General features: G+C 36.6%; 1 protein-coding gene across 3 annotated transcripts; it reads right to left on the reverse strand.

Moving 5' to 3' along the window:
• Nucleotides 1-1,059: 1,059 nt before the first annotated feature.
• On the reverse strand, nucleotides 1,060-22,807 carry LOC306866365 (uncharacterized protein). 3 transcript variants are annotated; one of them, XM_079411535.1, is made up of 20 exons: nucleotides 22,474-22,793; nucleotides 22,097-22,225; nucleotides 21,858-21,980; nucleotides 21,519-21,671; nucleotides 21,189-21,368; nucleotides 20,935-21,112; nucleotides 19,883-19,999; nucleotides 19,542-19,727; nucleotides 19,302-19,439; nucleotides 18,663-18,800; nucleotides 18,126-18,539; nucleotides 17,687-17,824; nucleotides 16,457-16,594; nucleotides 15,847-16,083; nucleotides 8,344-8,517; nucleotides 7,975-8,190; nucleotides 7,739-7,882; nucleotides 6,812-7,114; nucleotides 6,573-6,711; nucleotides 1,060-2,221 (listed from the first exon to the last, which is right to left on the reverse strand). In XM_079411535.1, the coding sequence occupies exons 3-19, from the start codon at nucleotides 21,972-21,974 to the stop codon at nucleotides 6,677-6,679; spliced, it is 3,006 nt and encodes a 1,001-aa protein (XP_079267661.1). In that variant the 5' UTR covers nucleotides 21,975-21,980; nucleotides 22,097-22,225; nucleotides 22,474-22,793; the 3' UTR covers nucleotides 1,060-2,221; nucleotides 6,573-6,676. The 3 variants fall into 3 exon arrangements, with proteins under 3 accessions (XP_079267661.1, XP_079267662.1, XP_079267660.1); XM_079411536.1 differs by lacking the exon at nucleotides 1,060-2,221 and adding an exon at nucleotides 4,700-5,804 and having other exon boundaries at nucleotides 18,663-18,794; nucleotides 22,474-22,807; XM_079411534.1 differs by lacking the exon at nucleotides 1,060-2,221 and adding an exon at nucleotides 4,700-5,804 and having other exon boundaries at nucleotides 22,474-22,797.
• Nucleotides 22,808-23,466: the final 659 nt, after the last annotated feature.

A 23,466-nucleotide genomic window follows, 5' to 3' on the forward strand; every position in this document is an offset into this window, starting at 1 on the left:
GTCTTTGTATAAAGACTTTCTTGTAATTTTGAAAAACATTTAAATTTAATGACTCTAATATCAAATGAAATATCATGAATTATTAATTTCTAAACATAAAAAGTTTTGGGGAAGTGGCACACTGGCACCACATACAATTTTACAATCTGAATTAACCTCATCTTGTCAAGGAAAAAAGAACAACAACAAAGAGATATTCTAAAAGTTTTACTGATTCTGAAACACTGTTTTATGCATGTTTCTGTATGTTGGTTGCATAGCCTATTGTAGTTAACAAAAACTAAAAACATTTAACAAATATTTTAGCTAGTTGCCAGGTTTCTCATTTTCATTTAGTTTAATTTAAAGGGATAGTTCACCCAAAAATTAAATTTGATGTTTATCTGATGATGTAGGTGACTTTGTTTCTTCAGTAGAACAAAAATTAAGATTTTTTAACTCAAACCGTTACAGTCTGTAAGTCATATAATGGCAGTCAATGGGATTCACGGCTTTGAGAGAAAAAAAAACATACACAGACAAAACCAAATTAAACCCTGAGGCTCATGACGATACATTGAGATCTAAAGACATAAACGATCGGTCTGTGCAAGAAACCGAACAGTATTTATATAGTTTTTTTTTACTTCTCATCTGCTGCACGGTCCAACTCTCCTGAGCTCGTTCACACAACATCTTCTTCTTCTTGCTTTAAGGCAGATCGCAGACTTATAAGTGCATTACCGCCACCTATCTCTCAAATGGATCATTGAAACTCTATCTACAATCTCAATTAGGAGTGTCAATGGTCCATTTGAGAGGTATTTAATTTTCATTTTTGGGTGAACTATCCCTTTAATGTTTAAAAATAACTCAAACGGAAATAATAATAAAAAAAACTATATAAAGACATTTAATTAAAAACTTAACTAAAATTAAAACGGAAATGGAAAGTATAAAAAAAACATTGAAAATATAAATATAAAATTATCTCAGTGATACTACAATAACACTGGCAAATTGGCAGACAAAAGATTTTCAAATATTAAAATAAGCAGTAAATCACTTTTGTTTATTTGTTGTATTGTAAAAAAACATTGACAAATTACCTAATTCTTAATAAGAAACCATTGTTTCATTCTTTTAATGAGGCTTTTTCTGTATTATATCAGAACAGTTGTCACCTTACATTTCTGAAATTATGCCTCCCCTATAAATTATTAAAATGAATTAAGTATTTTTAACACAATCATCATACATTCTTTAAAATAAAGGTTCTAAAAGTCATCCTTTTCACAGTGATGCTGTATATTTTTTCCGTTCCTCAAAAAGCCTTTTAATTAAAAGTTCTTAATATATAAATTTCTCTTAGTCTGAAGAACTTTTTAAAAACCTAAAAAAACTTTTTTTTCCCCCTTTTCTTAAATAATAATAATTAATAAAACATCCGGATCAAAAAATAAATAAAAAGAGCCTCATGTCATTGAGCCATATAAAAATGAGAGCATCTATGAAAGCATCATGTATTGAGAATATGCTGTGCACAGTACCAAGAAACACACTTGATATTCGCTCTTGTATTTAAACAGTTGTGAAAACACAGTCGTCCTTCTTACCATAATGCAATCTGATTGTTGTTATGGAGAGTAAATCCACTGCAGTAGACAGTTTCTATAATGTCAGGTGGATTAACGTTTCAGACACAAACGTTTAGACTGCATGACAGGGTGGGAGCCAGTATCTCTGGCACTTATACAGGACCACCTGCCAGGTTCTTTCTTTCTTCCTTCACACTTTAAAACACATACCTACAGCTTTACTATTTCCTTTCAAATACAGTGTTACGTTTTGTCTTTGAAAGGACTTGTTTTGGCATTTCTGAACGTTCAATGGTGCATTCCTGTCAGTATTTATCTGATTTTGTTACCCACACTGAAGGAAGTCCCCCTTCTCTGCTTGCAAAACATGAAAATTGCATACTTCAACAGTATTTGGCACCTCAGACAGATCAAGGACTATGGTTAGGTTGCATATTCTTATGTAACAGTAGCAGGGGGGAGAGTTGCTCTCAGTCAGCAAAGTACAAACAGTGCGAGGAGGTGTATAGTTACTGTAGTATATCCGTAGTGTTACAGTGCATTTGAGGGCTGTGCAGGGAATATATATGTTTGGCCTAGACGGTGTCCTCCAGGTTTGGCTCCAATCATGAGCTTGGCCTTCCTCCTGAAGTCTTCGGCCCACCCTGATGGTCAAAAAACCCCAAAAAACTATGAACTAGTTTGGAGGTCTGTTTCACAGCTTTATGTCTTGGAAGGGGCAAAAATTGTGATGGAAGAACATCAGAGATGAAAAAAGACCAGGTTTCAGTCCATTACCTGATAGAAAACAGGAGTTTTAAAGAGATAGATCACAAAAAAAAAGCTCTGTCATCATATATTTGATTTCTTTTGTAGAACACAAAATGAGATATTCAGCAGAATGTGCAAGCTGCTCAATTGACCCTTTGCAGAGAGTTTGATTGACAGGTGATCTGCAGAGAGTTTGATTGACAGGTGATCTGACCAATCATAACGCCGAATGCGCCATTTTGTCTGACAAACAAACCAGACAAGAGAGAGTAGATTAATGTCCATGGACTTCAAAAATTGTGTGTATTGACGTGTTCCCGCTGCTGAAATAAGACACCTTCTGATGTTCATTTATGTTTATTTCATGCTATAAGTAAAGAGTAAGAGATGATTGGTTCACATGCCATTAGAACATCACATTAAATGGTATTTATTGTTTGAATTTCTAAAAAATTACAATTTTAAAGCTGAGACTTTGTTTCATAACAAAAGTAACCTGCCCTGTCTTGTGAGTCAGCATGTTGCCAGTGTCCTCTTTGCTCCTAGATGTATTTTTCGAAGAAACAAAAAATGACAACAGAAGCGGCTCTTGTGAGTCGTGCATTATATTCCCAGTCTTCTGAAGTCATATGAAATAAACATAAATTTAAATATGAATATTGGATAAAAAAAACTTTGAACTTAAAAAACTGCCTTGTCAACTTACTACAATTAAGTGATTTTAAGTTAAAGTACTAAAATGACGTGTTAATGGCTGTAATGACTAAAACTGAAATAACATTAAGCTATATAGAAATATGTTTTACAAAAAACTAATAAAATGTATAAAAGCTTATAAAAATTACTAAAACTTGAACTGAAATGAAAATGAAAACTGATCATATAAAAGATTTAACATTCATATACAGTAAACACTGATTCAAAGTATTTATAAAAGCAATAAGTGTATACAAGTAATGCTAAAACATCACTGGAAATACATGCGCCAAGAAATTTAATATTCAGTATTTGTTTTATCTTTATAATTATTTTTATTAGCAACACTATTTCCTTATTGTACAGTTGCTTTGAATAAAAGCATCTGCCAAATTAAAATGTAAATCACATGTAAATCACTAACAATAATGTACTGTACAATGATGACAGAGAAAGCTAGCAAAACTTGTTATACCTTTTCACAGAAGGCAGATGAAAAAAGTTCCCCTGATTTGATCAATTTCGAAGATGCAAAAACACCAGTATAGGCTACATTTAAAAAAAAAAAAAATAGTAATAATAATAATAAACACTGTGATAAGGCCTAAAGAAGTTGTTTCCCACAATTAATAATTCATTTACAGTTCAACTGTAGCAAAATCTGGCCATGATTCACTTAAAACAAGGGAAGAAATTCTTAATTTGTGGCCATGATATCTTAATTGAGCAGGGCAGGGTTCCAACATTTCCTGAACATGAATGGAAAATATGTTTGTGCATTGAAATTACTCCTCATAGCGGTAATCACTAGAGGAATATGAGCAGTAGACAGTATTGCATGTCTGGATGAAGCTGGTGCCTGAAATTGGTGAGGTCTGGGTGTGAAGAACATTCAGAAAGAACATCCTGACCCAGAGTAGCTTTAACATCCTGTTGGAATAAAACCTGACACGCATTCCTTCACTCTCCATCATTTACAAAAACATTCAAACGAAGATTTTTAACTCAAACCATTGCAATCTGTCAGTCATATAATGACAGCTGGCAAATGGACCGTTGACACTCTATCTACAATCTCAATTAGGAGTGTCAATGGTCCATTTGAGAGGTAGGTGGCAGTAATGCACTTATAAGTCTGCAATCAGCCGTAAAGCAAGAAGAAGAAGTGTCACGGCTGTTGTGAACGCGCTCAGGACAGTTGGACCGTGCGGCGGATCAGAGGTAGAAAACAATATAAGTAATATTCAGTTTCTTGCACAGACCGATTGTTTCGTGTCTTTAGACCTCAATGTATCGTCCCGAGCCGCAGGGCTTAATTTGGTTTTTGTCTGTGTATGTTTTTTTTTTTCTCAAAGCCGTGAGTCCCATTGACTGCCATTATATGACTGACAGACTGCAACGGTTTGAGTTAAAAATCTTAGTTTGTGTTCTACTGAAGAAACAAAGTCACCTACATCTTGGATGCCCTTGGGGTAAGCAGATAAACATCACATTTTCATTTTTGGGTGAACTATCCCTTTAAGAATTTTACTACACGTAAAACCGTCTGGGCCGGTATATTCAAGGGAAACTGGCTACAATTCAACAGCCTATTAATGTTACTATTGGGTTTTTGGTATTTATTGTGAATTATTATCTTACCATTTAAAAGAAAATGTGCACATGAAATACTGATTTGAATAATAGATAAATAATACATTTATTATATTTGTAGAGATGTTTGCATAAGTCAGTTACACAATGTAGTACTGGAAAAAGGTCATTATTCAGAAATACACATGAATATTACGAACGTACCGATTAAAATCAAGTATTTCAAAGAGCAATTGTAATACATTAAAAATACACTGCATTATTACTAAATCAATAATGCTTTTTCTAGCCTCACTATACTTGATAAACTATAGGTTTTTGTAAACATTTTTTGTAGTTCATTGTAAACAGGTTTCAAATTGCACAATCGACAGTTCAAGGGCAATATTAATCAAAAAGATGAATAAATATACAAAAGACAGAAGCTGGTGTTTAAAGCTCACATCGTATGGCTCAGTTTATGTTGTAAGCCTATGAAGATCTGATTCATGTACAGTATGTTACAATTTCTCAACACAAGCAAATACTGTAAAATGACTCTGCGGTCAAGTGTGGAATGAATAGATTCACTTGACCAACCAAACTGTTAATAATGTAGCTCATCTCATTGAATCATATGCACAGTAGTAGATTCAATTTAGTTTTCCAGCAAAGACACCTAACCTCTGAAACTGAATCTCAGTTCAATTTGAAAGAGTTTCGGTCAGTGCAATATCAGTACCTTTTGGAAAATGAATGAAAATGGTTTTCCATTTAATAAAATTACATTTCTTTGATTTTTTATTTTCTTCTGATGTTAAAAGTGTTCAGTTGGTATACCTTTGGTATAAATGTTTAAAATACATTTTAGAATTTTAGAATCATTTTAAAATACATGGCATTGAATTTCATTCAATGCCATGGCCATTTATTTAAATCCCAGGCAGATTTAAAATGTAATAAATAAATGTAAATCGATATTTGTATTGAAAAAGAAAAAAACAACAACAACACCTTAAGATTGATAAAATTGCAAGCCAGGTTTGAAAATCTTCACCAGGACAGGTCAAGTTAGAGTAGGACATGCAGACCAATTTTTTTTCCCAGCTAAAATAAAATTTCAATTATTTTTGTCATCCAGAAACCTAAATCTGAGCTTGAGCTCTTGAAGCAGCTTCGACTTTGCAGTTTCCCAGCTGTCTTCCCAGCCTAGAAATCAAACAACCAACTTGTAACCAACTGTAATATTTTAATATTTAATATTACACACAAATATTTCCAACTTGACAGAAGAACTGTTTACTCTGATTATTAATATGAATAAAATTGTAACATTTATAATGAATTGTACTATCATTCTAAAGTCTGGGGTATTTTTTTTATTGAAATTAACACTTTTATTCAACAAGAATGCATTAAATTGATCAAATGTAACAGCAAAGTTATTTACAATATAATGTTACAAAAGATTTTAATTTACAAAAAGTGTTCTTTTGAACTTTCTATTCATCAAGGAATCCTAAAAATGTATCATGGTTTCCACAAAAATATTAAGCAGTGCAACTGTTAACTTTGATAATAAGAAACATGTCTTGAGCAGCAAATCAGCATATTAGAATGATTTCTGAATAATCATGTGACACTGGAGTAATGATGCTGAAAATTCATCACAGGAATAAATTACATTTTAAAATATATTCAAATAACAAAACAGTTCTTTTACATTTAAATAATATTTCACAAAACTACAGATCTACTCTATTTAATCATAAACTGTATTTGATCAAATAAATGCAGCCATGGTGAGTTATATTAGACTTTCAGAAACATTCCAAAATCTCACTGACCCCAAACTTTTGAACAGTACTGTATTTACAATGTATTATTCATACATATATTCATTATTAAACATTATAAATAATATTAAATCTTTACTGAATCTTTATTATGATGTTGAGAGTGTGTATGTGAGCTCACCTGGACCGCAGCAGGTTAACGGAACAGAGAAAGTAGCCTTTGCTCCAAGCGTTTCTTCTGTGTGCTCAAACACTGGCTGTGGCAGATTCTGCTTTCTGAACCACTCAACTAGAGTTTCTCAAAGGTGCATTGTCTGCTTCTGTAAGAGGTTCAGAACCGAATGACAATCATTAAATGATCATTTCACTTAATAATGTACTTTAAGAAAGACAAACTGATTGGTGTTCAGTGGCTCTGACCTGTCTTTACCCCCAGCAGACCCAGTATGCGTTCACAGAGATGTTTTTGAGCTGCTTTCTTGTTGCTTTGACATGTGCACTTCAGCGTATAGTTGCAAAAAGACAGCTTGATAGAGGCTCGTTCCTCAGACTTCAGGTCAATGACAGGCTCTTTCTGATGGGCCCCGTTCAGCATGGAACTCAGCTGATTCTGAACCACTTCAGCACTATCAGCTCCAGGTAGTGAAGGATAACCAAAGAGAGGTGGTAGTGAACGTAAGGCGTTCTGGAGAGCACCTAACTTAGCTTCATCCTCTGAAGATCCTAAAAAAGACCATATCATATTTGAACACAATGGCATTCATACAGGTATTACATGTTTTTTGTTACACTTCTGTTCCCAGTTAAAGAATATATTGCTTTAAGAAGCAGTGTAAAATGAAAATAAATTAATATTAAGATTGACTGTGTCAATGTTCATGTTTTAAAATATCTCCCAAAAAACAAAAACATAATGATATTTATGAATTATAATACATAAAGTTTTTCTTTTTACATAAAAAAAACACTACAATTCAAATAGTATTAAATGGTACAGTATTTTTAATGTTATTGAAAGATGTCTCTTCTGCTCATTAAAGCCTGCATTTATTTGATCAAAATTACAGTAATTTTGTGAAATATTATTATAATTTAAAATAACTGTTTTCTATTTCAATATATTGTCAAATGTAATTTATTCCTGTGATGCAAATCTTAATTTTCAGCATCATTACTTAAGTCTTCTGTGTCACATGATTCTTCAGAAATCCTGGAGTTTAAGAAAAATGTATCCTTATTAAAAATGACTTTAATTTTCTTTATTTTGGACACATTTAATTGTCATTGACCCCATTACACTTGATTCTATTGAGTATAAACTTTTTTTCTTCAGACGCTCATACTAACCTTGTCCATCATACTTCGCATCGTAAGTTATGTTCTTCAGTGAGCAGTAAAATGGCTTTACAGATCCTTCAACATCTTCCTGAGGAAAAGGAAGAGACCTCTTAGTAAAGTGCTGCTTCACCAGCGCACTAGACTTCTTTTCATCTTGAATTAGAAGTAAAGAAAAAAGCATTAGTTAAGGAACATAAATGCATTGGTATATTTATATATGAATACATAAATACACAAATATATACCTGAGCTAGCATCCAAAATTTCCATCACACGGCCGAATAACAGGTAGGTTTTTCTAATGGCATCTTTCTTGGTGTCGTACCCTTGTTGTTTGTTAGCATAAGTGTAGTTTTCCAGGGTGACTGTCACAGTGCATTTGAAATTCTGATCATAATGTATGTTCTGCACGTTCACTTGTGGTGGCTTGAGATTATATACATTAAACAGCTCATCGATTTCTGTAAAATACACAAAGATGTCCAATAGATGAGACCAGAGTTGCAACAAGTACCTTAAACATGTCATTTTATTTTTTTACAGTGTACCACTAGCGCTCCCTACTGATGTCCCCTACAATAGCATATCATCTTTCTTCCTACATGCTCCTTTACCTGGACAATCAATCCTGGGCTTTTTCCTCAGTGAGGCTGGAGAGCTGGAGTTGGTCGGGTCTGGCTGCACAGGAACATGGACTGGTTCTTGGCCTGATGGATACTGTGCTGATGTGGAGATGCTTTCAGACTTCAGGTTTAAATGCTCTTTCACTGCTGCCTGACTGATAGATACTGCAGACAAAAAGAAAACTTGAGCTATTAGCACCCCTTTAGGCTATTGGCTGGGCTGATCAGAAGCCGGCCACAGCTGTTTTCACTCTAGTTTCTTATATTGTAATTATTTGATATTCGGGCACTGATGCGCTGAAGCGTTCAGCCGTTGTATTCAGCCTCCTCGTGTGAAGACCGACGAGTGTAAAGACAGACGACTTTTTCCTGCGTGACTTTAACCGAGCAACGACACCAAGCAACACACTCTTCCCTCACACACTCTCCTTTCTTATCCTCTATCATGTGTTTCCAAACCATTCCAGTTTTCTCTCAACCACGCTCTAACATCACACGCAGACGGCAACGTAATCCTGCTAACCTGCGCCCTATCTCTACATCTTCTACTACACCTCTTTCTTTCTCTGTGGGTCTCTGGAATTGTCAGTCAGCAGTAAACAAAGCTGACTTCATTCTGCTTTTTCTTTACAATCCACACTCAGCATCTTGGGCTTGACTGAGACCTGGATTCTTCCAGAAGACTCAGCAACCCCAGCTGCTAACAATTTCTCTTTCTCTCACACCCCACGTCAAGTTGGCCGGGGTGGGGGCACTGGTCTGCTCATTTCAAACAATTGGAAATACTCAACCCACTCTCCCCTATGCAATTACAACTCTTTTGAATCTTATGCGATTACTGTAACAGCTCCTATAAAACTCCAGATTGTGTTAATTTACCATCCCCCTGGCCAAATTCTAGCCACCTTGCTAGAGGAGCTAGACGGGCTGCTGTCCTCTTTCATGGAGGATGGCACTCCACTCTTAGTCTTTGGCGATTTCAACATTCATCTAGACAAGCCTTATGCTACAGACTTCCATTCACTCCTAGCTTCATTTGACCTCATACGCCTTACCATTACTAGCACGCAAAAATCAGGCAACCAACTTGATTTAATTTACAAACACAATTGTACTGCAGATAACATTCTGGTACAACCACTACATATCTCTGACCATTTCTTCATTACATTTACATTACATTTTGCTACCTGGGTGCCACCAACCCCCTTACCGGTTACTTTCAGACGAAACCTATGCTCCCTTTCCCCCTTCCTTCTTTCCTCTGTAGTATCCTCCCCCTCTTCCCTCACCTACCCATTTTTCATCTCTGGATGTGAATGCAGCTACTGACACTTTATGCTCCACCTTAACCTCTTGTCTAGACAACATTTGTCCTCTCTCCTCCAGGCCAGCATGGGCTGCCCCTTCTAACCCATAGACATAATAAATACCTAGACGCCAAACAACGTCGCCGCCATATTGGTCTGGGCAACTCTCCATAAATCTCAAATCGGGACAGAAGAAAACATACCCGACTCGTCGGCAGTTTGGGGATCTACAGACCGTTGCACATTAATAAAAACAGATCTCGGGGTATTATTTTTCACAGGTAAGAATGAACAGTTGTTTCTGGATGTTTTTTGGTAATTTTTAACATTATTTTGTCAGCTTAATTAGCCACCAGTGTCAGACGATTAATAGCTAGCGATATCGCTAGTTAGCTGTGAAAGCTGAGACTTTATAAGAAATCAAATTTTAAATGAATACTTAGTTTTAACATATTGTAGTTTATATAATGAAGTAAATTGTGCTATGAGCACAATATGTAGGCTATAGTGAGCACTTTGACAAGACAGTGTCAGACGGTCAGGATTATGGAGCTAAAGCATCTCTCTTTAATTTCACTACTCATTTACAAAGAGTAAGTTTATCATCACTAGATTATAAGGATTCGATAGCTTATCATAAAACTGTGGACTGATTATATTAGGGCTGCCACTAACGACTATTTTTATTTCGATTAATCTATCGACTAATTTATCGATTAATCTAAACAATTAATTTCACACAAAAAATCAACAATTTTACTTATTTCTATGAAATTTCTATGAAATCCTTGTTTTAGAGCAAAAGTAAAGTGCAGCATAGATTGTAAGTAGCAAGTGTCCATCTCAGTCCAAATCACTGAAATCAAAGTGTTCTAGTCTAATAATAATACAATTATCATCAAAAAACACTTTTTAAAGGAGTGTTTACCAGAAATATTATTTACCAGAATTTATTTAGGAGAAAAATGTAAATGTGCAGTATTTTTATTTCTAAAAATAAAATAAAAATACTTAAAAAAAAGTAAATAAATCAATTAAATGGATATGCTTTTGATTATTAAAATGGAATGGAACCACTAAATTGGAATCCAGAAAATAATGGAAAACAGAATTTGGTAAAGATAAAACTGTAAAACTCAATTAATTAGACAGGCTTTTTGATTAATAACATTTAATTTAACCATTAAAAGTATAGAAAAATTAAAATGAAAAAACTGAATTTGCAAATAAAACTGATTTTATAGGGCCCTACAATTATATATATATATATATATATATATATATATATATATATATATATATTTATTTATTTAATTTTTTTGTGGTAATAAAAAAATAGATTTAAGTGAACAATAGCCTTTAAAATTACTTAAAATACCTATATAATAGCAATAATTAGTTCAAATAAAGTATCAAAAGCAAGAAATTATATGGTTTTATTGAACAAAACTGTTAAAATACATAACGAATTATAAACAATAGAGCTAATGTAGATTATGCATAACAACAAAGGCCTGCAGGGGGCGCCAACGGCCTGGTGATTATTTTTACACATTACTGTGCGATCTAATCCTAGTTTAATATTGACCAAGCACCATTTAATTAAAATGTCCACTTAATCTTTAATATTTGTCCATTTCTTTAGGACAGAAATGCTATAGCCGCTGTAATTATTTTCGTCGCCCAGAGGGCGAAGTCAGTCGCCATGCGCAGCTCCTGCATCAACCCCGGGTCGGTACTACCCTCGTGCATTTGTTTTAGAGCCTTGGCTTAGTGTACCTGCAGGATACCTGCAAGGCAGAGGCGGCCTGGCCCGCAGCACTGTAAACCTTGGCCGCAAGACCGTCAGCTTACAGGCTTTAGACAGGAGACGCGGACGATTCCTCCAAGTGGCGACGTTTTGCGGGCACAAGTGTACTGCAACCGCTCTCTCCACCTGGGGAATGTCCACGTACCCCCTAGCCGCCCCGCCATCGAGGGTAGTGAGGATAGAGGAGGGAGACGACCAGCTTCTGGCCGTGAAAGGGGCCTTCCATGACTTCGTCAGCTCCTCATGCACCTCCGGGAAGAAAGGCACCGGGGCAAAGCGCGGTTGTGAGCCACGTCCCGCCCCGATAAACCAATCATCCAGCTGCGAGGGCTCGGGACTGGGCTGTCTGTTGACCTCAAGCCCGATACTTGCGGCTGTCCGGCCAAGCATGGCCGTCAACTCCGGGTCCAGCTCGGCAGTGGCGACAGCAGCCGAACCTTCATCCTTGGAGGACGAAAGCCCATCCCCCGATGCTGCGATCGACATCTGATCCTCGGGTAGCGCACTGAATGAAATGCTGGCAGCTCCGTGGGATGAACCAGCGAGATCACTCGGGAACCGGACGGGACGATCGCTGCGTGAGGAGTAAGAGGTCCGTGGGGACATGCCCGGCGGAGAAGCTCTTACTGTCACCCTCAGATCTCCCAGAGCACCAGCCGGCGGTCCTCTGCTCGAGCCAGAGAGACCAGGACGGGTGGCGGCAGAGGGTGCCAATCTTTTCAGAAAAGAAAAGATTGAAAAGACGCGAACCGTCCGCAATTTGCTCTTTTAGAATTTGCTCTTTCAGTTGAAGTGCCCAGGGGAATCACTGCTGGAGGGACACCGCTGACTGCACCGTAACGGGAACAAAATAAAGAGGTGGAAAGGCTTTGTGGAGATCAGCAATCTTCTCATCCACTCGGCTCGGAAGCAAAAAATCTGATGAGTGGATGCATCTCTCGCGTATTTATACCCGTATGCACAGGGAGTGGCTCAGGTATGCAAAATCCACTAGCCAATATTCATTGGCGTTTTCTCTTAATATCAGAGGTGATTGGGGCTCCCAAGTGAATCCCCTAATGTCGTCACGACATAACTCGTAGTGAACGACAGATAGGGAACTGTAGTTTTCACTATTATTTAGTTTACTTTATATTCTTCATTATTGTCTATTCTGTATTATTCCACCTTTGATATTACATATTCTACTTGCTATTATTCATCTATTGTTATTCATTTATTATGGTATTATACATATAATTGTTGCTATTATAAATCTACTATATCACTTATGTTATTGTACTGTTGTACTCGCTATTTTATTATATTATTCACTTTACTACATATACTTTTTAATATTTCATAACACTTTTACTATATTTTTACTGTGCACTGTATCAGTGCATAATATTTTACCACTGTAACTAAGTTTTACTGGATCCATAAAGGATTATCAGTTACATTTGTTAATGTTTGTTGTGGAGTTTTTATCTGTATAGAGTGCTATGAAAATAGGAAGCAGACTACCAGTCTGTCACTTTTTGATTTGTATTTGCAGATTTTATTCCATTTTCTCTATTATGGTAAATTATTAGTACTTAAAGATGTATTATTTCATCTTTTTATATGTATTATGTATTATTATTATTTTTGTCCCCCAGTATTTCAAAGGGAATGAGCTGTGTTCTGACCTGAGGCACAAGAAAAGCTAAATGTTGGGGTTGAAGACAGAGAAAGCAATGAAAAAACTTAATTTCATTTAATATACATTCAAATTTAGTTATACTACATTAATATTAGAATTGTTAACAAAAAAAATCTACCAAATCAACACGAGTGTGAGCTTTCACAATTTCTTATGAAAATGTATCATTTTCCAAGCCTAACTAAATAACTAATAACTTTATTTTTAAGTCCATGTAGATCACAAATCCCTGAAATCGGCTGATAAATGTAAACGTTATCGTGTTTTTATCCAGAAAAAACACAGCTCCCCAGTTTACCTCCATTTGTTTTTAAAGCAGTCTTGCCCGGATAAATATGGCAGACGCGTTGACGTATCGCAGCAACAGCTCAAAGCGGCCAATGAGGCGTCTAGGTATTTTATTTATCTATGTTCTAACCCCTGGTTATCCGATGGTCTTTGTGAGCATCAGACCAAACTCAGAACGGCAGAGAGAAAATGGCGCAAATCAAACGATCCATCGGACCTGAGTAGTTATCAGTCTTTGTTTTCATCTTTCTCTTCTAAAGTCCACACTGCCAAATCCTCACATTTCCACAACAAGATCAACAGCGCTCCAGACATGTGCAATCTCTTCAGAACATTTAATTATCTCCTCTGTCCCCCGCCACCACCTCCCACCACTTCTATAACAGCTGATGACTTTGCCACTTTTTTCACAGACAAAACTAGAACAATCAGTAGTCAGTTCTCACCTCCACACACACAGGACCTCCAACCAACCACATCCACTGCTCAAACTCCCATCTTCTTCTATCCCCTCACTGAGGCAGAAGTATCCAAACTTCTCCTCTCCAGCCATCCTACAACATGTCCTCTTGACCCAATCCCCTCACACCTTCTCCAAGCAATCTCTCCCACACTCTAACCAGCACTCACACACATTATCAACACATTTCTCCTCACAGGCATCTTCCCCACTGCGTTCAAGCAGGCTCGGGTAACCCTACTGCTCAAAAAACCTACATTAAACACTTCTCTTATAGAAAACTACAGACCTGTCTCTCTCCTTCCATTCATAGCGAAAACACTCAAACGAGTTGTCTTCAACCAGGTCTCATTGTTTCTTTCACAGTACAACAAACTGGATGCTAAACAGTCAGGTTTCAGGAGTGGCCATTCAACAGAGACTGCACTACTCTCAGTCACTGAAGCCCTGCGAATTGCAAAAGCTGATTCAAAATCATCAGTCCTCATTCTGCTGGATCTTTCTGCCGCTTTTGACACTGTCAATCATCAGATCCCCCTGTCCCAATTACCCCATCAACTTCGGTCAGAAATCTTGGTGTAATCTTTAATGACCAGCTGACCTTCAAAGAGCACATTGCAAAGACTGCTCGATCCTGCAGGTTTGCACTACACAACATCAGAAAGATCAGGCCCTTTCTGACAGAGCGTGCTGCACAACTTCTTGTCCAGGCCCTTGTCATTTCTAGGCTGGACTACTGCAATGCTCTTCTGGCTGGTCTTCCATCAAACACAATCAAACCTCTAAAAATAATTCAGAATGCAGCAGCACGACTGGTCTTCAATGAGCCCAAAAGAGCCCATGTTACACCTCTCTTCATCTCCTTGCACTGGCTACCAGTTGCCTCTCGCATCAAGTTCAAGACACTGATGCTTGCATATAGAACGACCACTGGCACCCGCCTACTTCCACTTACTATTACGAATCCACATCACCTCCAGAAGTCTGAGATCTGCTAGTAAGCGACGCCTCGTGGTACCATCACAGAGAGGCTCATAATCACTCTCCAGAACATTCTCGTTCACCATTCCTGGCTGGTGGAATGATCTTCCCACCCCTATCCGGAATGCTGGATCCCTGGCAATCTTCAAGCAACAACTGAAAAATCATCTCTTTCGATACTACTCGACTTCAACCTAAACTGTCGCTGGATCAAAGCGTCTGCCAAATGACTAAACATAAATGTAAAAACCTTACTTTCCAAAACTTGATATATCAGAGTAGATACAAAGATTTTTACTACCGTATTGACCCGACTATAAGGCGACCCACGTTTTTTCAGATGTACCTTTTGGAAAAAGGCTTTTTGAAAACCAAATCTTGTTGTTTTTTTCTCTGTAAAACATTTTTTCTTAAATTATTTTCATATTGCATATTTTTCCTATTTTATTTTTTGTTTTGAAAGTATGGTAAATACTGGTAAAAATGTACCAACAGTGACATTTAAAAATATACACTTATTGATATACCATAAAAATAACAGGTAGCCCATCTGAATTATAGCCTAAATGTTATATCCATCTCATAGTAGCTACCAAAATTGTATTAACAGTAGAAGTGAAATCTTATTGTAGTCTTCAAATCTGGGTACTGTCTTCTGTTTTAAAATCACTTACAGAGAAAGTTTGTTCCCATCAGGCTAACATGACAGTCACGACTCCTGCCAGTTTTTTTTTCTTTTGTTTTCACTCGCAATATTTACAACACACATTACATTACATATTTCATGGCACACTCGTTTTATGCGTGTTTGGCACCACCTATTGTTGTGGGTGTATTATTGATATGTCAAAGTTTAGACCCTGAATATAAGACGACCGTGTTTTTTCAGATGTACTTCCAAGAAAAAAAACATGGTCTTATATTCAGGTCAATACGGTAATTTCTTTCAAGTTAAACTCACAGTTTGAAAGCTCTGGGCTCATACCGCTGGTGACCAGCTCTTCACCGGTCTCTGCTTTATGCTCTTCCGTTTCATAGACGGGATTTTTGAGACCCAGTTGGTCTAGACGCTCCTTCAGAAGACCTTTGAAGTTCTTCTCAGTATCTGATATTGGAGGACAACTGAGGATCCCTGACAGACGCTGCAGAGCAACTTTAGCTGCCTGTTGCTCTGCCTGTCTCTTCTTGATGGAGCCATCTAAGAAATGTAAGAAATTAAATGGTCATAAATGGGTGCATGACACAATGAAAATAATATATATGACTTTTACATATAAAGAAGTTATATTCTGCATAAAGATTTGCATTGTGCCAGACAAAAAATACCAATACCATAGAGAACCTCATCCTGTCTGGACACAATATAATATATATTTTTCACACTATATGGGTTGTTTACTTTTTTGTTAATTGTCATAAAAAATGTAATATCTTAAAAGAGTCTTAAAATAGAGCACATTTTATTTGGGCAAAATGTTTTTTGTTTTTTACTTTGTTTTGCTGATGAAATATGACCTAGACATTCACCCCAATAATGTTCAGTCAATGAATAACAGTAGAAATTAATTCACCTTTGTCATAGAAAGTAAAAGGCCCAATGAGTTTGAGCTTGCAGACGGTTGTGTTGTCGTCATCAACAAACTCTTCTGTTGGTTTTTGTAAATCATGCCTGTTGAAATGTTCCATGATCCCCATCCTATACGTCTGACCTGTTGTAGAAAACATTAGAACCAGGTCTGTTCTGTATATTACATATTCTAACACATTCTTACATATTTGGTTTACAGTAACACCAAAACAACTGCAGTAGCACATTAAATAGTATTTAGCGGCCTGAAACACTGCACATGTCAATATACTGGCAAATATATATTCCTCGTTTGGCTCTCAGCGAAGGCGGTCGCATTTTCTTCCCTCCCTACCCTTACCTCCCCTGCTTGCTCTCTCGTCTTGTCCTTGTCTAACATTGAAGAGACTCTCTCTGCACTATTCGACAAAACTGAAATTATGGATCTGATCAACTGGTCTCTTAACGCAATTGACACCATCTTCTCGACTAGAAGTTTGGGATCGGGAGAGCCCGGGTGTCCTGCTGGAACTTTCGCAGCTGGCTACACGATGGACGCATGGGAGAGGTGGCGGGTCGTGTGTCTGGCGGCTCTTTCCGTGGAGGACATTGAAGACATCTACCTATTCGGAACCATGATAACTGGGTTTCTGCTGATTTCTGCTCTTTCTTCCCTCCCTCCCCTCAACAGACACCTTGTGATTGTCGAGCGTTTGGGTTCCGGCCAAGGTCGTTTCCATGGCAATTGCTGTGTCGCACCACAACCTGCGGACTGAGACAACTTGTTTGGAGTGCCAGCGCGGCGGATCTCTAGGCACACAAACTTACACATACACACACTCATACGCTCATAGATACAGATATACATTCACCTCCCTTTACCCACATCCAACGCCTTTGCTGCTTCTTCCCGTCAGTCTGATAACGGGTCTGTGTTAGCGCTGTAATGGCTGCAGACCGGATGGCTGGTCGTCTGAACTGGATTACTCTCTGCAAGTTCCTGTATTGACTGTGCTCTATGCTGAGGTTTTTTGTCTGTTCTCACACTGTACTCCCGTTCAGGAGCATAGTGTGAGGATTATTTTTTTTCTCCTTCCTTTCCTCATGTTGTGCTGTATTTTTCTTCTCTATTGCATTTCGTTGCCTTGTATCTACATGTGCAATGACAATAAATTGAATCCAATCCAATCCAAAATAGCTTTATATGAAATATAACCTAAACTTTGTACTTTACCTTCTGGTGGAGCACTGATGTGAAAACGTTCCGACAAAACCTTATAAGCTGCTTCAGCCGCTTCTTCCTTTGTAGAGCTTCTATCAGACGCAACTTCTTGATTAAGATCCACAGTCACTTTACCAAAGAAAGTGATTCCTGCAATGACAAAAATATTTATTTTAATCACATTTCTTTTTGTTTATTCAATGTTTGATAGTTTTTTTTTTTTACTTTTTCTCTGCTGTTGTATCCTTATTTATTTATTTTTATTTTTTTATATTATATTATATTAATATAATATAATAAAATATTATATTAATATTATTTTATTATTTGCTGTGAGTCTGCTTTTCCTGTGCAAAAAATGAACTAGACAATTCATTAATTAATTAAAAAACACTAATTAATTGTGTCTCCTGCAATAGCACATCATCTTTCTTCCTACATGCTCCATTACCTGGACATTCAATCTTGGGCTTTTTCCTCAGTGAGGCTGGAGAGCTGGAGTCAGGAGGGTCTGGTTGCACAGGAACAGGACCGTGGACTGACTCTTGGCATGATGGGAGCTGTGCTGATGTGCAGAAGCTTTCAGACTCTGAATGATCTTTCACTTCTGCCTCACTGATGGATACTGTAGAAGTAATCAGGTCGGAGCTGATGTCAATGGACACGGGCTCTTCACTGACCTCTGCTTTATTATCTGTGTCATAAAAAGGATTTTTGAGACCCAGTTGGTCTAGACACTCCTTCAGAACACCTTTGAAGTTCTTCTCAGTATCTGATATTGGAGGACAACTGAGGATCCCTGACAGACGCTGCAGAGCAACTTTAGCTGCCTGTTGCTCCGCCTGTCTCTTCTTGGTGGAGCCATCTAAGAAATGTAAGAAATGCAAACTAAACATCAGCAAACAATGGCTTGTAAATCAACACAAAACTTTTGTGAAAGGAACATAAATTATGTTTAATGAATGACTAAGTGTAGAAGTACAGCTACCTTTGTCATAAAAAGTAAAAGGGCCAATGGGTTTGAGCTTGCAGATGGTTGTGCTGTCATCAAAATCTTCTATTGGTTTTGGGAAGCCATTTGTATTTAAATATTCCATCGTCACTGACTTGTATGTCTGACCTGTTGCTGCAAGAAAGAAAACCAGGTTTATTGTGCTATTCACAAAATAATTTTAAACTTAAAACCCTAAGTACTTCAGAGACTGTGCCTCTAAAAACATGGTATTACCATAGTACTTTGTTGGTTATGTGTATCTTTTTACCTTAAATCATTTTGACTCCAGAAATACAAATGCAATATAGAAGTTATGGTATTTGACGAAAATGTTATTTGAGTCCTGATGTATTGGAAGAGGCAATAAACTAATTTTATGATGTATTTTAGAGGGCATTCTTACCCATTAAAGGGTTAAAACTGCACATTTATTGCACAAACCTGAAATGGATTTATTTCCAAAAACATTACATGCAAACCTGCTTGTATGTATTTAACAGTAATAGATAAATGCATAAACAAAGCTCTTGAGCTTCAAGTATTTTAAACTAAGTATTATTTAGATATAAAAATTGGTGAAAATAATTCTGTTTGGCTTTACATTACATTTTAAGCTCAAGAGTTGTACTTTACCTTCTACTGGAGCACTGATGCAAAAACTTTCCCATAAAACCTTATAAGCTGCTTCAGTCGCTTCTTCCTTGGAAGAGCATCTATCAGACGCCACTTCTCGACTGAGATCCACAGTCACTTTACCAAAGAAAGTGATCCCTGAAATGTTCAAATACAAAATGATGTACTGTATCATACATAGAGCTCAGAGCAGGACTGTGTAACATAACTCAATACTACAATTTCTTAGTGATATTTCACCTGATGAAGATGAAGAAGAGGCCTCAGGCTGTTTGACTGAGCTTGATGGTTCATCTGTGCTTTCTTCTTGTAATTTCAGCTGCTCGAGGGCAATGTATGCAACCTCCTGATGCGCAGCCTTTTTGTCTTTAAACACCTTAATGCCAGTGAAACTTTGCCCATTCACCATCACTTTACCTCTGTAACCTGTGAAGAGGATGTGAACTGCATGATTAACTGTTGAATCCAACCTGAATGAAAGAATGTCATCCACTTTTCCTGTATGTCTAGACAAATACATGTTTCACTTGTTTCTAAAGGACTATCATACAATTAATAACAATTGGACAATAATTTGTTACCTTGAGCTTCTTGATCCTCTGTAAAATCAGGAAATTTGCCCCCTGGCCATTTCTTTGCCTGACAATATTCATAAAGATGATTTTTGTATTTAGGCGGGTTGCTAGGAATAACTGGATCTGTGGATGAAGATATACTGGAATCAGACAACACAAAAAGTATTCTTGTAGCTTCATAACATTACGGTTGAACCACTGATGTCACATCAACTATTTTAACGATGTCCTTATTACCTTTTTGGGACTTGAATGTGGTAGCTAATTGCTGTCTATGTAGGGTCAGAAAGCTCTCGGATTTCATCAAAAATTATCTTAATTTGTTTTCCAAAGATGAACGAAGGTCTTACAGGTTTGGAACGACATGAGAGTGAGTAATTAATGACAGAATTTTCATTTTTGGTTGAACTATTCCTTTAAAGACAGTACACTTTCATGATTGTTTCACAACTTTTAAAAAGTGCACTTTTTAAAAAAATTTCAAATGAAAGTTTTACTTTAAAGTATATTTTTTTAATCATTATGTTTTAATTGTCGTGCCTTAAAGAAGTACACTTATTTTGAGGTACTGACTTATTTAAGTACATTACATCTTTATAACATTTTACAACATTGCAACTTCATTATTACAAATGTGTATATAAAACTGTATTTAAATATATGGCAAACAAGTTAAATACTAATTGTATTTAATATGTTAACTAAAATACATTTTCATTTAATTGCAAAAGATAATTAAGTGTCTGAAAACATTACATTCAGTTCACACAAGTATTATATTCGTTTAAAGTATATTACTATTATATAGTACTATTTTCTAAAAGTATAATAAAGTGTACTTCTTTTTCACAATGTTTTGACCTCCTCTTAGCCTTAATCATAATTTCAAAGTTTTCCAGTTTGTAATTTTCATGGGATATTATGTGTGGTTAAACGTTCTTTGTGAGTTCACTTTTGGCCCATAGAACACATTTGAAGCAAGTAGAAACTAAATATTGCTAAATTATTACATTAAGAATCAATATTAATGCCATTATTTTCTTCTCAGTTCATCTTACCATGTGTCACTTTCTCCAGTTGGTCCACTCTTACTATCAGGTGGGTGATCTTCTCTTCATGTTGATCTACTTTAGCCTGCATCTCTTTAAGTTTGTCAACTTCAGGACCCAGGGTCTCCAGAAGATCTTTGTTTTGATCCAGGAAGTCCAGAAGACTCTTCATGTCCTGAGGTTTTTCCTTGACATGAAGTCATGTTTTAGAACAAACATTATGCAGTTCACAGTTAACTGTCATGTTGATCTACTGTACTTACTTTGAGATTTTCATCTTGGATCCCCTCAAATTGTGAGATAATGTCTTCAATCCTGTCTTTCATGGCTTGCTGCTCACGATCCAGAACTTGCTGGAAGTCTTTCACAGTCTGGAGATCTTCCTTTTGGCCATCTACCTCACACGGGGCTTGATTGAAATTATTGTCAAAGATGTTGTAAAACTATACAGAAAATAGGAAAACATTGGGTCAATTAGTATTAGTATTTAATAATAATTATAATAATTCCCCACCCACCTTTGTTAGCTCCTCCCGCAAGTCTTATAATATTACTACTACTAGTAGTAATAATAAAAGTAATTCTCTATCAACCTGTTTTATCTCCTTTTCCAAGTCTTTCAGTTCTGGGATATGATGTTTGAGGCTCTCGGCCAACTGCAGGACCGTATTAAGATGACTTCTCATGTCCTCATTACTCATTCTGAAGTCAGGCGAGTGCATTACACTGTTCCGTACATTTAATACCTGAATTATTTAACAGAAACAAGAGTAAAATATGTTATCCAGCACAACATGAGAGCTACGGTATTTGAATATCCACACAGATACATTGGCCACATACTATTAATAGCACATAGCATTTGAGAAGTTTAACACAGATATTGATAGAGGTTCAGAATGATGTTTAAAGGTGAATTTCAGAATACTTACTTTGCTCACACATTGTCCTGGGATGTTCTTGAAATGTTTACAGAATCTCATTAAGTTCAGGATGGCAGCAATATCAAACTGGTCAAACAAGCGATGTTGTTTGTGCCCACGTGGCATATGTGCCTGTCATAAAAAATATGTGAAACATGCAATCAACAAAGTTAAAAATGTAATGAGCATACATTTTTTGACACTAAATATCTAAATGGCATTGGTTATTAATGATGAAAGTAGCTTACCTTGGCAACTTCCCACTTATCTGTGGGCCATAGATGTGGTCGGCAGTTGTCCCAGTGTATACTATTACCCTTCCCATTATAACTGGCCACGATTTCTTTCTTCCAGTGTTCACACAATTGACAGAGAGGCTGTGTGAAGCAACATATCACAGTTTGAGAGACACTCCCTGAATTTTTGATTCGAACTAACAATCTTTTATACTTTTTGTAATATTTCCATTTGAGTTAATCCACATTTTATTTGATAAGGTGGCATTACTATTATTCTAAATTGTTTTGGAAAGCAGTAACAATACTAAAGATTGTACTGTAGCCTATGAACTCGAAATATAATATAGTCCTATACATATAGATTTGACTTGACATTTACAAGTTACCTTCTTATTATCGCACTTTTGCTTACAGTTCTGTCCATAGTTAGGAGGGATTGTTGAACAAACTCTTGTTTAAAGAGAGTTGTGATAAGTTTCGGTTTCCTCTTCGATGAAGCGCTTAATGCGTCTCCTCAGTATGTAAAGACTCTCCGTTGTTTTCAGCCAGTTTTTGTAGGTTTCATCACTGAAGCGACTGTAAGATTGAGTGCTGCTCATGATCGCTAATTAAAAAGCAGGGATCGATCCCTCTTTTGTCACAGTAGAGCTGCGCTGCGGTGTGCCTGAGCCTCCACTGTCCAAGTACTCTCTGGGGCTACTCCTATGTCCTCAGCAGGTCAGCTGACTCCTGGAGTTGCCAGATACTCGAAAAATCTACATCGTGCATTATTCATAGAGAGATGTATATATATACTGTATATATATATATGGCGGGTTAGTTACTTTTCGTAAGTTGTGTTCACTCATTAATGTCTTGGTGAAGTTCATGCAAGTCAAGTCTGCACAGGTTTAGCGCAAATACCGAACTCGTGAGACATCATGACATTATGGAGTGTATTGCAAAAACCAAACAAACCACATCTACAGAGTGCACGCATACATGATGAAGTCTGGTTAGACTAATAAATGCGCGCGCACTAGTTACGCCGGTTTCACACTGCAAGCGTAAGCAGGGCGTAAGCAGCGCGTATTTTTTTGGCATGCCCAAGTACGAACAAATTAATAGCTAATTAACTAAATACAATAGACAGAATAAGGTCACACATGCTACATACATCTAAGCTGTAGACTATACTGTATGTCTATTTCAGACTTAATTCTCCATAAATTGATCATTAAAAAACGTGTCTATTAAGAAGTTTAAGGTTACTTATTACAGACATTTTTTGGATTTTCTATATGTTTTTGATGGGTAATGTATGTAAATTTTCTGTTTATAAGATAGATAAAAACTACAAATGATTTTCTTAGTAATGTTTTTTTTAATGAAATAGGTAA

The sequence above is a fragment of the Barbus barbus genome (assembly GCF_936440315.1).
Source record: "Barbus barbus genome assembly, chromosome: 48".
Classification (NCBI taxonomy): Eukaryota; Metazoa; Chordata; class Actinopteri; order Cypriniformes; family Cyprinidae; genus Barbus; species Barbus barbus.

Bases quoted from the DNA above. Each gene is read 5' to 3' on its own strand.
- LOC306866365 (XM_079411535.1), bottom strand. From the start codon at position 21,974: ATGCCACGTGGGCACAAACAACATCGCTTGTTTGACCAGTTTGATATT. The intron at 8,518-15,846 runs GTGAGTTTAACT...TTTTGTCTGCAG, and splicing joins GAGCCCAGAGCTTTCAAACT to TATCTATCAGTCAGGCAGCA. The intron at 6,712-6,811 runs GTCAGAGCCACT...AACCTCTTACAG, and splicing joins TCTGCTGGGGGTAAAGACAG to AAGCAGACAATGCACCTTTG.